This window comes from Cydia fagiglandana, chromosome 11, assembly GCF_963556715.1.
Source record: "Cydia fagiglandana chromosome 11, ilCydFagi1.1, whole genome shotgun sequence".
NCBI lineage: Eukaryota > Metazoa > Arthropoda > Insecta > Lepidoptera > Tortricidae > Cydia > Cydia fagiglandana.
This window is the reverse complement of record NC_085942.1, coordinates 13,893,826-13,908,076: the sequence shown is the minus strand read 5'-3', so window position 1 is coordinate 13,908,076 and position 14,251 is coordinate 13,893,826. Positions and strand designations below refer to the sequence as shown.

General features: G+C 41.7%; 2 protein-coding genes across 2 annotated transcripts; one reads left to right on the top strand and one right to left on the bottom strand.

Moving 5' to 3' along the window:
* Positions 1 to 202: 202 nt before the first annotated feature.
* LOC134668671 (uncharacterized) lies at positions 203 to 4,051 on the top strand. The gene has a single exon (XM_063526113.1). It carries the CDS (start codon positions 203 to 205, stop codon positions 4,049 to 4,051), a length of 3,849 nt encoding a protein of 1,282 aa, XP_063382183.1.
* A 2,293-nt stretch (positions 4,052 to 6,344) lies between these two features.
* Positions 6,345 to 11,579, bottom strand: LOC134668669 (uncharacterized). Its single transcript, XM_063526112.1, has one exon. The coding sequence runs from the start codon at positions 11,577 to 11,579 to the stop codon at positions 6,345 to 6,347; it is 5,235 nt and encodes a 1,744-aa protein (XP_063382182.1).
* Between the last annotated feature and the right edge of the window lie 2,672 nt (positions 11,580 to 14,251).

Genomic DNA, 14,251 nt, shown 5'->3' with positions numbered 1-14,251 from the left:
GCCGGCTCAGCTGATTCCCACCGGTCATATACCGAGGGCTAAGGTAGGCGCGCGTGTTCAAGCGGCGCAGCAGTCATTCCACTCATTGCGCTTCGGGACTCGGAGCAGTCCTGAGCCTGAACAATGAGATCAGGCCACTGTTGGTGCACCGGAGGAAAGACTACGAATGGCGCCAATTCGTGTCTCTCCTACAGCTGTGATCATGGTCAGATCAGGCAATGGGTCTTATGTTAAAGCTAGGGCTTTGCTTGACTCGGGAGCGGGGTGCTCCGTAGTGAAGAAATCATTTGTAGAAAGATTCAAAGTACACCAACAGTTTACTGGGAATAATATTTTTGGAGTAGGTGACATAAAGGTAAATGTGCCAGGCACGATTGCTAAGCTTGTATTCAAACCACGCGGGAAAACAGTGCCTATCATCAGTGTAGTAGCTACAGTCATGTACAGGGTTACGGGAAACATACCTTATTATGATACTGAGATCAGGACTCATTTGGATTCATCAAAACTTGAATTAGCTGACCCTGCCTTGGATAAATCGCAGGATGTGGACATCATTCTAGGAACGGATGTGCTCAATTATATATACACTGGTTCAAAGATACTCACTAACATTCCAGGTGTTGAGGCGTACGGCACCTGCTTCGGTCACGTGCTGATGGGGGCAACTTGGAATTACCCATCATCATTAACAACACCGACCGCCGGGACATCAGTAGAGGACTACGGCATCCATGCTACTCGGCTCGAGGACGTCCTAGAAAGGTTTTGGAGAGTGGAGCAGCCCCCCGAGGAGCGGCCGCAACACCCAGAACACCTCGAATGTGAAAGGTTGTATACCTCCACTACTCAACGTTTAGATAATGGCCAATTCATGGTGCGGTTGCCGCTGCGGGCAGACCGACCCAAGCTGGGCGAGTCTAGGGCTCTAGCCATGCGTAGACTGATTTCGTTGGAGGCCAGGCTGGCCAAAAATCCAGTATTTGCTGAAAAATATAAGGAATTCATGAGGGACTATGAGGCACTTGGTCATATGTCCAAATCAGACTTTAATTTCGAGAGCGAACACTATGTAATACCCCACCACGGAATTTTCAAAAAGGGATCCGAAAAGATCCGCGTCGTATATAACGCTGCAGCTAACTCAAGCACCGGAGTATCGCTCAATCAATGCCTTCACTCAGGCAAACCGCTTCAAAATGATATCACTCAAATATTGTTAAATTTCAGACGTCATCAAGTTGTCTTCACGACCGACATCAGAATGATGTTCCGGCAAACGTGGATACACCCCAGCGATAGGCGCTATCAGCTGATTCTGTGGCGCGAGGATCCGTCGCAGGATGTACAGGTATATGAGTTAAATACCAATACATACGGACTACGCTCCAGTCCTTTCATCGCGATAAGGACCTTACTTCGATTAGCTGATGACTGGGAAGCCCAGCATCCAGACTCACCGGCTGCTCATATCATGCGCAGAGATGTATATGTTGACGACATCCTCACTGGGGCTGATTCACTCACCGAGGCCCAAGAACTCAAATCAGAACTCATAGAACTCATGCGGAGCGCTGGATATGAGTTACGCAAATGGTCGTCTAACCGCAGAGAATTATTACAGGATCTTCCGCAGGAGCATTGTGAGATGCCTCGTCAGTTTGACACTGACGACAAGAGTTTCATAAAGGTATTAGGGATACAGTGGAACCCCATGTCAGATTCCATGTCGTATCAACTCAACATACCGTTGGGCCAACCAACGACGAAACGTAGCATATTGAGTACCATAGCTAGACTGTATGACCCGTGTGGCTATTGCGCACCAATCATATTTAGATTCAAACTGTTTTTACAATCACTGTTCACAGATGGATTACAGTGGGATGAGCCACTGTCCCATACTCAAGACCTTCAATGGAATGAACTCATTCAAGATCTACATCACTTGAGTCAGCTACAGATTCCGCGGTGCGTCACTCTGCCCGGTGCGGTGTCACACTCCCTCCACGGCTTTGGAGATGCGTCGGAGCTCGGCTACGGAGCCTGCGTGTACCTCCGGACTGAGGACGCGTCAGGGAATGTACTAGTACGGTTAGTGATAGCTAAGACTCGCGTAGCGTCAAGGAGAGTCAAACAAACCATTCCGAAGAGCGAGTTAAATGCAGCTCACCTGGTTTATAAGTTATTAAACCACGTCGCAGCGGCATACGAGGAATCAGTTCAGATTGACAGCATAAATGCTTGGTCAGATTCCAGAATTGTGCTATGTTGGTTGAACACAAAGCCTCATGTGCTACAGACTTTTGAAGGTAACCGTGTTCAAGATATTCAACAGTCAACCCGACCTATGACATGGAGGTATGTCAGATCGGAGTCGAACCCTGCCGATGTCGCATCGCGGGGGGCTACGGCGAAGGACCTCATCGGGTTTCATCTTTGGTGGAACCCAGAATGGTTAATGACGAATGAGTCACAGTGGCCGACGATGCCGGTCACCATGTCACCAGATTTACCCGGATTCAAACAGTTACATCACATTACGCCGGCCGAGAAGTCATGGGAGGAGTTTCTGTTATCACGAGTCAGTTCGTTCAACAAGCTTATCAATGTGACGTCATACGTATTGCGATTTTGTAAGAACGTTCGTTTGCCGAAAGCGCAACGGAACGTTCGCCCTACGCTAACGATCGACGAAAATCGTGAGGCAATGAACCACTGGATTAAGTACGTTCAACTGGATGCTTACAGAGATGAAATCGTGTTATTGAAAGGAGGCAAGATTGTTTGCAAGTCACTTCAAAAACTCAGCGTTTTCGTAGATGAGAATCACTTCATTCGCGTCGGAGGGCGACTGCGGCATTCATGCTTACGTTACGATGCTAAGCACCCATACCTTCTACCTAAAGACCATAAATGGACTCAAATGTTGATGCAGCATTATCACCGTACCTATTGTCACGCTTCAATGAGCGCACTCATCAATATACTCCGGCAACGTTACTGGATCCCGTCGGCGCGACGTGTGGTATCCCGCGTAATCAATAGCTGTATGTCGTGTTTCAGATTCAACGCTTCAACGCAGGCCCCGTTTATGGCAGATTTGCCAGCGGACCGAGTCACGGCGGCTCGTGCCTTTTCAGGAGTAGCAACCGATTTTGCCGGTCCCTACTGGGTCAAAAGTAGTCACCTCAGAAATGCTAAATCACTCAAAGCTTATCTGTGTGTTTTCGTATGTTTAGGAACGAAAGCCGTACATCTTGAACTCGTCTCGTCGCTGAGCACCGAGGCCTTCATTGCGGCGTTCACACGGTTTGTCAGTCGACGAGGGCTGCCCGCCTTAGTCAGGAGCGATCAAGGTACAAATTTCAAAGGTGCTAGCTCATACCTCAAGGAGGTTAGTCAGTTCTTACTTGACAACGAAATTGTCCTCCAGGAGGAATTTCGTCGCCAAGGTGTCCGCTGGGAGTTCAATCCTCCTGGTGCCCCTCACATGTCAGGCTTGGTAGAAGCCGCAGTCAAGAGTAGTAAGAACCTACTCAAGCGTGAGTTAGGGGACCGCATACTGACCTTCGAGGGTCTTTCAACCGTATTTACCAAAGTAGAATCGGTGCTTAACTCACGGCCTCTGGTTCCTTTATCCGAGGACCCATGTGACTTGGAAGTACTCACTCCGGGCCACTTTCTTATAGGGCAACCATTGCTATCGGTACCTGAGTACCCGTGGAAAGACACTAATGTAGCATGTTTATCACATTTCCAGTCTTTACAAAAGATTTCACAAAACTTTTGGGCTAAATGGCATATTACTTACCTTAATAATTTGCAAACCAGACTCAAATGGTACAATCATGTTCCTAACATGGCTTTAAATGATTTAGTATTAATCAAGGATGAAACTGCTCCCCCTCTCCACTGGCGTAGAGGTAGAGTGATTCAATTATTTAAAGGTGCAGATGATATTGTACGATCAGTTAAATTAAAAACTCAGGGCGGCGACTTAATCCGGCCCGTTGTCAAATTGTGTAAATTACCAGTAGAGTGTATTTAACTGTATTAATTTATAAGTTATGTTTTGGTATTGTCACATGTTAACAACTTATGGTACCTACTGTTTAAATTGAATTTATTTATATCAAGATGACTCACTGATTTCTAATTGCAACTGTACTAGGTACTGTTTCTTTATAAGTATTTAGTTGGTTACTTGTTCTTTCATGTCACCACTTTGCTGTGGTCAATGTTTGATAGTGCTGTAAGTTAGACTAGCTAATCCATTGTGCTTCAAGGTATCAGCTCAACTCTGGCCTCCCCCCCGCAGGAATGTTTACGCCAAGTGCAAGCACCTTTCACATGTGCCGTGTGCAATAATCGTAGGCCAATTTCCTAGAGGCTCAAGCGTAACTTAAATGGTATGTCACTACATTCATTATGGTAAAACTTCATATCGATGGATTCTATTTCCGGGCCAGGACGATTCGGAGCGTTGTAGCGAACGCACGTAGGTTGCATTCCTGCCGGGTTTGAAGCTAGACTTGGCCGCAGCCATTGACCACGCCGCGTGTGTTTTCAGTATAGTTATTTTCTAAGAATAGTAGTTGTCGTGTCACGATTGTCACGCATCAGGCGTCAGTGTACGAACGAATAAGTGTAGATTAACGTAAAATATACGTGCATATGAAACATTGAGTTTCTTTTCATCGCCACACCTACCCGAACCACCCAGGCCGGAACGGCCAGGGTCCTCAGTGGCATCACAGCAGGCTTTGGAAGGCCTAGCTCCTACCGGACCACGCGAGGCGTCACACCGGAGCGGTGGAGGCGCTCCTCACCAGCAACGAGCACCAAAGGAAAGAGAAGTATAGGAACGCGACCACGGGAGTCCGGGCTAACCGCCTTGTGACGTAGACACGTAATGCATGTTAATTATAAGATGTAATAATGTTTTGAAAAGATGTGTCCCGCCGAGTTTGTTGCCGGGCCCATATTGGGATACCCTCCTGGGGGGATTTAAATCTTCTCGGGGCAGAGGTGTACGGTTGGAGCCGGTAAAGGTTTATTTGACGTTCATAAGCGCATTGTAATATGCCTACTTGAATAAACTATTTTTTATCTTTTTTATCTTATCTAGTATGTTTTGTATTGCACCTGTTGGCGAACCTAATAAATAAATAAACTAGAAAAAGGTCGTCGCCTTGATAAACAATTATGCTTTAGAAAACCATTTACACAAAATAACTAATATTATATTTTTGATTTCAATATAAACATAGGAAACCCATTAAAAATAGAACTATGTACTCGTACTATACTCACAGACGTCAAGACATTATGAACGTACCTACCTTATTGGTGTTAGAATTTAGAATCCATTTTGGTGTTAGAATATATTAGAATAAGATGTATTATAGGTTAAGTTTTATGTTTTACACCAAATAAAGTATTTCTATTCTATTCTATTATATTCTATTGTAACATATTGATTCTTTCTCAATACGAGTATGTTACAATTAGGTATGTTGTAGTATGATTTTAAAGTGGCCCAGAATTAATAATTAATCGGCCACGTATGACTGTGTCAAGCCACGCATGTTCCAACCTTTTATACGATATAAAATTTAAAATCATACCAGCAAACGGCCGTGTCTTCCTGGCACAAAAATCTTTTTTTTTTACTTTTAATATCTACCTATAGTAGGGGCTCGCAAAATACTTATAATATTTTTCTAAAGTTCATTCAAATATAAGAGTTATCGAGTAATGGCTGTGACATACGGACAGATGGATATACTATGACGAAACTATATAAGTTCCGTTTCGGTAATTTTGTCTACGAAACCCTTGCGTTGCGTGGTAACCCACGATACTTCTTATTCGTCCACCTATTAGATCCAGATATTCGACTAAAATTACCTCTTTATAAATATATAAAGTACGAGTATTATAAACCGATTGTCTTCATTGTTTACCTACAAATTCAGGTTACACAGTTAATAGTTGTTTAATGCTTTCGATAACAAAGTAGTAATAAGTTTTAGTACTGTTTTAGTCTAGTAACGACCGATATAACCTTCAGACGTCTATAATACCCAATGTTGGTTGTAATAAGGTTCACTTTAACTATTTTTGGATTTTTGTATTTAAATAAATCAGAAAGACGTGTGATCTTGTACGGGTTTATTGAGCGACTAAAGGACAGATATAAATAGAAAGAGAAGGCGGGAATATACTTAATCATACATGCATAAGGTTCAAATTTAACCCAACATACCGCCCACCAAAAGGACACTTACGTCCTTTTCATAACTTCACAATAGTACAATTTAAATTGAATCAAATTGACATTACAAAGTTTCAGTATCAACAGGCAACGCACATAATTTTGATATAGATCGTTTCACTACAGCACTACCAGATTTAACACTGTACACTCTAGTAAAACCGTCTTCAGCAGGATGTTTGTCTATGATGCGGCCCAGTGACCATTTGCCTGGAGGTAAGTTATCAGTTTTGATAAGTACTATGTCCCCTATTTTAAACTCTTTTTCTTTTTTCAGCCATTTAGGTCTTTGTTGGAGTCTGGAGAGGTACTCATCTTGCCATCGACGCCAAAAATCTGCCAACAGTTTCTGCGTGAGTTGCCAGCGTGACAAGGTATGTATTTTACATTCTTTATAATCTGCTGCTGGAACAACGATAGGGGCTTCACCTATTAAGAAATGTCCTGGGGTGAGTATTTCAGCGTTTTCAGGGTCTGAGTTATCGATAGGACATAGGGGCCGGGAATTCAAACAAGCCTCGGTCTCTGAAAGTACGGTCGTCATCTCTTCGAACGTCAAATTTGTTGTTAGAACTCTCTTTAAATGGTATTTTATGGATTTGACGCCGGCTTCCCAAAGGCCACCAAAGTTTGGGCTGTAAGCTGGAATGAAGTGCCACTGTGTGCCTTCGATAGCAAGTGTCTCTGCGATTGGTCCGGTAAATTTCAATTTAGCTTCATTCCAGGCTTCTACAAGTTCTTTGTTAGCACCTACGAAGTTTCTACCCTGGTCGCTCCACAGGTGAGTACATTTTCCTCTTCTAGCGACAAAGCGTTTGAATGCTGCTATGAAAGCTTCTGAGGTAAGGTCTCCAACCAGTTCAATATGAATTGCTTTGACGGCCATGCAAATGAAAATAGCTATGTACGCCTTCACAGTTTTTTCTCCTCGGCCTTTGGACGTCAATATCTGGTATGGCCCTGCAAAATCTACTCCACTGTGTAGGAATGGTCTCGAAGGAGTGACTCTCGTCTCCGGTAAATCTCCCATGATTTGCGGTTTCGATGTAGCATTTTGTTTTGCACACGTAAGGCATTTCTGAATGTGTCTTTTGACTAAGGACTTTGCTCGTAATATCCAGTACTTAGAACGTAAGTAGCATAGCATTTCAGCCAAAGTGCCATGAAGTGTTCTTGTATGTGCATCAGCAATTATTAATGGCACTAAAGAGTTCTTGTTTCCCAGAATGATTGGATGCTTTCTGTCTTCGTCTATATTTGCATATCTGAGGCGACCGCCCACCCTGAGGAATTTGTTTTCATCTACGTATGGGGCGAGGGATCTTAGGGAGCTCTTTCTTTTTACTTGTTTATTTGATGTCAACCGTTCTATTTCTTCTTGATATTCTTCTTGCTGTACCTTTTTTATGCAAATATTCATGGCGTTTTGTAATTCCATTGTAGTAATATCCTTATCAGTGTCATCTGGATTTTTCTTGTGCTTTAAGAATCTTAGGCAATAGACAATACTTTTAAGTAGTTCAGTTAGGTTATCAAAATCTCCAAATTGTGTAGTTAATGCCTTTTCTTGTTTTTCCAGGTCTTCAATATTCAGGTAAGTTTGAATTTTCTGTACTTTTATTTCTTCATCTGTTGTAAAATCTTCTTGTTTACTAATATTTATTTCCTTTTCAGATAACCAGCTCGGGCCGTGCCACCACAGATCACAGTTCTTAAGCGTGGTCAGCTTCATCCCTCTTGAAGCGATATCTGCAGGATTATCTTTAGATTGCACATGGTACCAGTGTTTGTTGTTTAGGTTCTCAACGATTTCTACGACGCGGTTGGCTACAAAAGGTTTCCATCTATTGGGTTCTCCACAAAGCCAAGCGATGACTATCGAAGAGTCGGTCCATGCGAACATGTTTGTTGTTGGTATTCTCATCGCTTGTCCAATCTGTTTCATTAGTTTAGACAGGAGTAAAGCGCCACATAATTCTAAGCGCGGGAGGGAGATAGTTTTCAAAGGCGCTACTCTCGTTCGTGCAGCGATGATTTTGGTTGTTATTTTATTCTTGCTTTCAACTCTTATGTATACGACGGCAGCGTATGCGCGCATAGATGCATCGCTAAATCCGTGTATCTGTATCTTTTCTTCTTCTGAGTCTGTTGTGCCAAGCCATCTATCCATCTTTATATCTTTGACATTTTCAAAATCATCTCTTATCTGTTTCCATTCTTCTTCGAGCTCAGGGCTGACACATTCGTCCCACGACACCTTTTCAAGCCATAACCTTTGCATCAGCATCTTCGCCATAACAGTACTTGGTGCGATCCAGCCTAGTGGATCGAATAGCTTTTGTACATCTGATAATATCCCACGTTTAGTTGTGGTCTTTGGCATTGATGATAGTGACAAGTTGTATTGAAATTGATCTGCACCAAGGTTCCATACAATTCCAAGTGCCTTTATAGTTCCATCAAGGTTCAGTTCTATCTGTGCATTTGCTGATCTTTTATCTTCATCAATAGATTTCATAAATTCTATATTATTAGAGGACCATTTCATGAGTTGAAATCCGCCTTGTTTCAGGATGCGTGTTACTTCTTTAGCTATTGCAATAGCTTCCTCAACGGTTGCTGCCCCTGACAGCATATCGTCCATATAAAAGTCTTCTTTTATTGTTTTGATTGCCACTTCGTTATGGTTGTTTGTTTGTTTACCGAGTTGTTTCTCTTCTTCATCGATGGCAATCTTCTGAAGTGTCTTGACCGCTAAGTATGGAGCTGGAGCGGTACCGAAAGTAACTCGAAGCATACGGTATTCTTTTAAGTCTTCAGACTCGTCTTGTCGCCAAAGAATGCGTTGGTAATTTGCGTCCTCTTTTGTTACCAATATTTGGCGGTACATCTTCTGGACATCTGCCACGAAGCAGACTCGTTTCAGCCTCCATCTCATTAAAAGATTTCTTAAGTCATCTTGTAGTTGTGGGCCTACCATCAGTTCATCATTTAATGAGACGTTGTTTGATCCTTTGCAGGAAGCATCAAATACGATACGCGTGCGTGTTGTTTCTTTGTCGTCGCGAATTACAGCGTGATGTGGTAGGTATACCGCTTTATCTTCTTTTTCCCTTTCAGGTACTTCTTCTAGATGACCTTCTTCAAGGTAATCATTAATACCTTTTGTGTATTCTGTTTTCAGGTTCGGCGAACGCTTAAACCTTCTTTCTAGTTGCATGAATCTCTTTGTAGCTATCTCTTTTGTATTTCCATCAAGTACTTTAGGATTCTCAGTCTTAAATGGCAGCTTCACAATGTATCTTCCTTCTTGGTTTCGAGTGACTGTTTTTTCATAGATTTCTTCACATAGCTGTTCTTCCTTCGTGTATTTTCTTTTAGTGTCTGGATCTATTTCCCATAGAGACTTCAGTGTGTCTTCTATATCGACTTGATGGTGCATAACGAGGTAAGAGTCTTCTTGTGACGTGCTATCACTCTCTCCAAAAAGAATCCAGCCCAGGTCAGTTCTTTGTGCGCATGGTGTACCTGGTGGACCTTTGACTAGGTCTGCTTGCAGTATTCTAGCGTATACTCGGACCCCTAGCAAGAGATCTATGGGTCCCGAGTTGTTGTAGTTCGGATCCGCTAGCTGTAATCCTTGTAGATGAGGCCATGGTTGTTGAACAATATGCTTTTTGGGTAACTTCTTGGTCAGCTGTTTCGACATAACATAAGCTTTAACCGGTAGGATAAATGTTTTATCCCACTGTGATTTTATTTGTAGCTCACAGACGTGGTTGATTTCTGTTTTCATGGGACCCAAGCCCGTGATGCTTCCTCTTACGTGTTGTCGGTCAAGCTTTAGTAGTTGAGCCGCTTTCTCGCTTATGAATGATTCTTCGGAACCCTGGTCTATCAGCGCGCGCAGTGGAATGATGTGACCTTGATTGCTTCTTGCTTCCACCACAGCAGTCGCTAATAGTGCTGAGTTCTGTCTAGTATTGAGATGTAACGCGATCACTGTGTTTGCTTGCACTTCTTCTATGTCTTCTACAACATGTAATGATGAAGCCAGTGGTTGTGAGGGACTCGTGGGGGCCACAGGCTCAGTCTGCTTTAGTTGATGTAGAAGGGAGTGATGACGTCGGTGACATATTCTACAGGACACAGGTACTCGACATTTTGATGCTGAATGCCCTGGTACTAGACAGTTGTAACATAAGTTGTTATTCTTGACATATTCGCTTCTCTCCGTAGGTTCCATCTTGGTAAACTCCTTGCAGTGACATAATGTATGACTTTCTTTACACATTACACAATTCCTGTTCTCAAAGGTAGGTGTGGCAACATGGCATGTACTTCGCTCCTTGTTTGACTTCACTTCCTTTGTATTATTCGTCAATAGTTCCAGCGTACGAAACTTGGCCTCTAGAAACTCCTTAAAATCGTTCCATTTCGGTAAGGGTTCAGAGTCACTCTTATACGCATGCTCTTCCCAGTCTTTATGCGTCTCTGGGTCCAATTTCTGAACAAGCAAAAATATCACAAGTGGATCCCAAGAGTCAACAGAAACATTCAGGTTTTGAATGTTGTGTAGACACTCTGACGTTGTATCTAAGAGTACTTTCAGTTGAGCAGCTGATTGTGTGGTCATTTTACGCTGGTTAACCAATTTCTTTAAATTATTGTTCAAAATTAATCGTTTGTTGCCATACCTTGTTTTCAGGATCAGCCATGCTTGTGAATAATTATCAGACGTAATTTGAATGTGCCTCAGTAACAACGACGCTTCGGCAGTAACACTTGTCTTCAAATAATGTAGCCTTTGTACGTCACTTAACATCTTGTTGTTATGCACGAGTGAAATGAATAAATCCTTGAACGCGGGCCACTCTTCATAACTTCCACTAAAAGTAGGTAACTCGATCCGCGGTAAACGTACAAAGTTGTTTTGTGTTCCTGCCATGGCATAGCTTGAGTTAGCAACAGAAGTTTCCATCAAAGTCTCTTGCACTAAACTTGAAAGTTTGTCCGACAAATCTCCTCTGAGTACGTTGTATAAATCTTCGTAAATAAAAAACTCTTCATTCAAAAAATACGGCAAAACACCCCTTTGCTCCGTAGGTGTAGCCTTGACTAACTCTTGATGGCTGTTGTTAAACGTAGACCAGTATTCGTCAATCATTTTAATCCGAGACTCGATGTAACCCTTTGTTAATCTCTCTTTAGGGCATTTCTTTAGGTTAACTTGTGTTTTTCGAAGCACTGTAGCACTATCCTCAAGCAGGGCGAGTAATTGTTTTTGTTTTTCAGTCATTGTTAACGATAATACACTGCAATTTCACGTACAAGTCTATAAAACGTCGTTATAACTTTTTGCAATAAAACTTGTTAATAATCAAATAAACTCATTAGTTTGAGGTGCAATTCGTTAGCATCTGCCGGCTCCTTATCTCTGGAATGCGGCTCGCTATTGTTCTCGATGCCGGGCGGCCGGTGTCCGATGCACTTATTGATCCGGTTCGAAGGACCATATGTTGGTTGTAATAAGGTTCACTTTAACTATTTTTGGATTTTTGTATTTAAATAAATCAGAAAGACGTGTGATCTTGTACGGGTTTATTGAGCGACTAAAGGACAGATATAAATAGAAAGAGAAGGCGGGAATATACTTAATCATACATGCATAAGGTTCAAATTTAACCCAACACCCAAATATACGACCAAATTTGATATGTAACATGATACGATCTCCGTTGTCTACAACTTTGTATTAGATCATAATCTGGCACTAAAATGTTGGTAAATCAAATGGTAATCTGATTTAAATTTTAGTTTGTATATTTGTTTAAATGTAGAATGGTAGTAACAATTTATTTGTAACTTTTTACCGTCGTAGTGATTACACTGATTACAGATTAAAATAGATAAATAGACAATTAATGTTAACTTTTATGTCTGTACGTGCCGAATTTAATGCACCTTGTGATTCTTGTGGCTTATTAAAATAAAAACTTATATCTGAAGCTGCAGTGCGACAGAAAACTCACACAACACACAATAATATATTTCAAATATATTACTTACATCCCTTTTTTCGTCGACAGCCGGTTTCTTAAAGTAATGATATAAATATTTGTCTCCACGTGGGATTGTAGGGACCGACGCCCACGGGTGCCTTATATATTGACACAACTCCATACGCTTCATGGGTAATGATGAAATAACCTTCAAGGCATTATTGATGATCGAGTTAGGGAATAAGTTGGCAATACACGCCGGTCATAAAACTTGTATCTATTTGAGGTCCGACACATGTGGCCCGGCATCAAGTCGTAATAATAAAAGTTGGAGACCCTCATAACTCATAGGTCGCTAGTCAGTAAAATTGGCAAGTACGAAGGAAATGAATATAGAAATCGGTTGCAATTTCAGAAGGTCCGTCCGTAAAATGGCTTAAGTATGTCGTAAATGGAAGGCAAGCTTGCGTTGTGGATGGCTTAACTGTGCAGTGTTTGCAATAGAATACATATTAACCGTACCTGGACGCACAGCTAGTAGATTTGGTCTATAAATCTTGTCATTAAGTAAAATTTAAAAATAATACAACATTCAAAGTCTACACATTATAAGGTACTAGTGCTCGATATGCTAATATCCAATAGATGACACCTTGCTGTCACGTCTATTGACAATGACTTAAGTTTCAAGATGACATGTACTAGGACCGCGTCAAGCACCAGTACGTTTAGGTGCCTTAGACGGTTAAGTAACATCATATTAAACACCAATGTTTTTCGATCATCGCAGTTTTATACGTACCATATAATTAACGAATCTGCTCACAAAACTTCACAAAATTATCGGTAGTCGGCCATACAAAAGCCTAAGCTGAACGGGAGACGATTCGCTCGCGCTTGTTGCTCTATCGGCGAATAACTGTTATAAAACCAACTCCTGTAGGGCTAATATGGTCGGCTCTTTATCATTTGTCACCATGCCTGTCACGTTCTTTCAAATATGTAAGTGCGAAAGTGACGCATGGAATAACATGTGATAAAAATGCGACCATGATACCGCTGCTGAGTCCCTGTAACCGTAATAAAATCGCGAAAGGTATGGGGAATAGAATTTCACGTGGCGTCACTTTAGTAAATTCTCATGTCAGGTTGTGACTAGCGACGTCGCTTAGACGCAGATTCTTGGAGAATATTCAGAATTGTGAGTAGTGATTGGCCTTCAACAAAAATATTTTTATGTACCTTGTATTTTTTGAACAAACAATAACAAGCTCGTGGCCTACCCGATGTCAAGCATTCACCGCAGCCTATGGGTTCTTGCAACTAGCAGAATTACACGCGCGTTGCTGGCCATACAAGCTTTCAAGGATCCTTGGGAGCGCTGGAAACCTTACTCCATATTATCCACCCAGAACCCAACACTAAAAACCTATGTATACGTACAGAGTACGCAGTAATGTTAGTAAATTACAATTGTATGGTTTACCAAGGAAACAGAAAAAAATATTAAAATCAAAAGTCACCTCCAGATTATGAACTACCGCTAACAAGATATATACAGTGGTATTACTAGGTATCGCTAATGTTCTATTTCCGGAAATGTTTATATTTTACCAAAAATAATGAACCGAACATTGCCAAGCTTCACTTTGATTCCACGTCTTTATCACGTTTTAAGTAGGGTTTTTGAAAACGAGAGAGCACAAAACTGGTAATATTTTCGCGGTTTATTCCTGGGAATATGAACTCGCACTGCACATCACTACTCGTGGCGGTATGTCGGAAGAATCTTTAAGTCGGGGATCACACGACTTACAGCTTTAAGAATTCAAGCTGTAAATCTATGAATAAAATAATGGATTATATGAGCACCGGGTGCTGGAATTTCTTAGTGCTGCAGGAATAACATTATTGTGAACGGTGTAAGAATAATACGGCGCACTGTTATCAATTTAAAAGTTCAATGTTT

Bases quoted from the DNA above. Each gene is read 5' to 3' on its own strand.
- LOC134668671 (XM_063526113.1), top strand. From the start codon at position 203: ATGGTCAGATCAGGCAATGGGTCTTATGTTAAAGCTAGGGCTTTGCTT.
- LOC134668669 (XM_063526112.1), bottom strand. From the start codon at position 11,579: ATGACTGAAAAACAAAAACAATTACTCGCCCTGCTTGAGGATAGTGCT.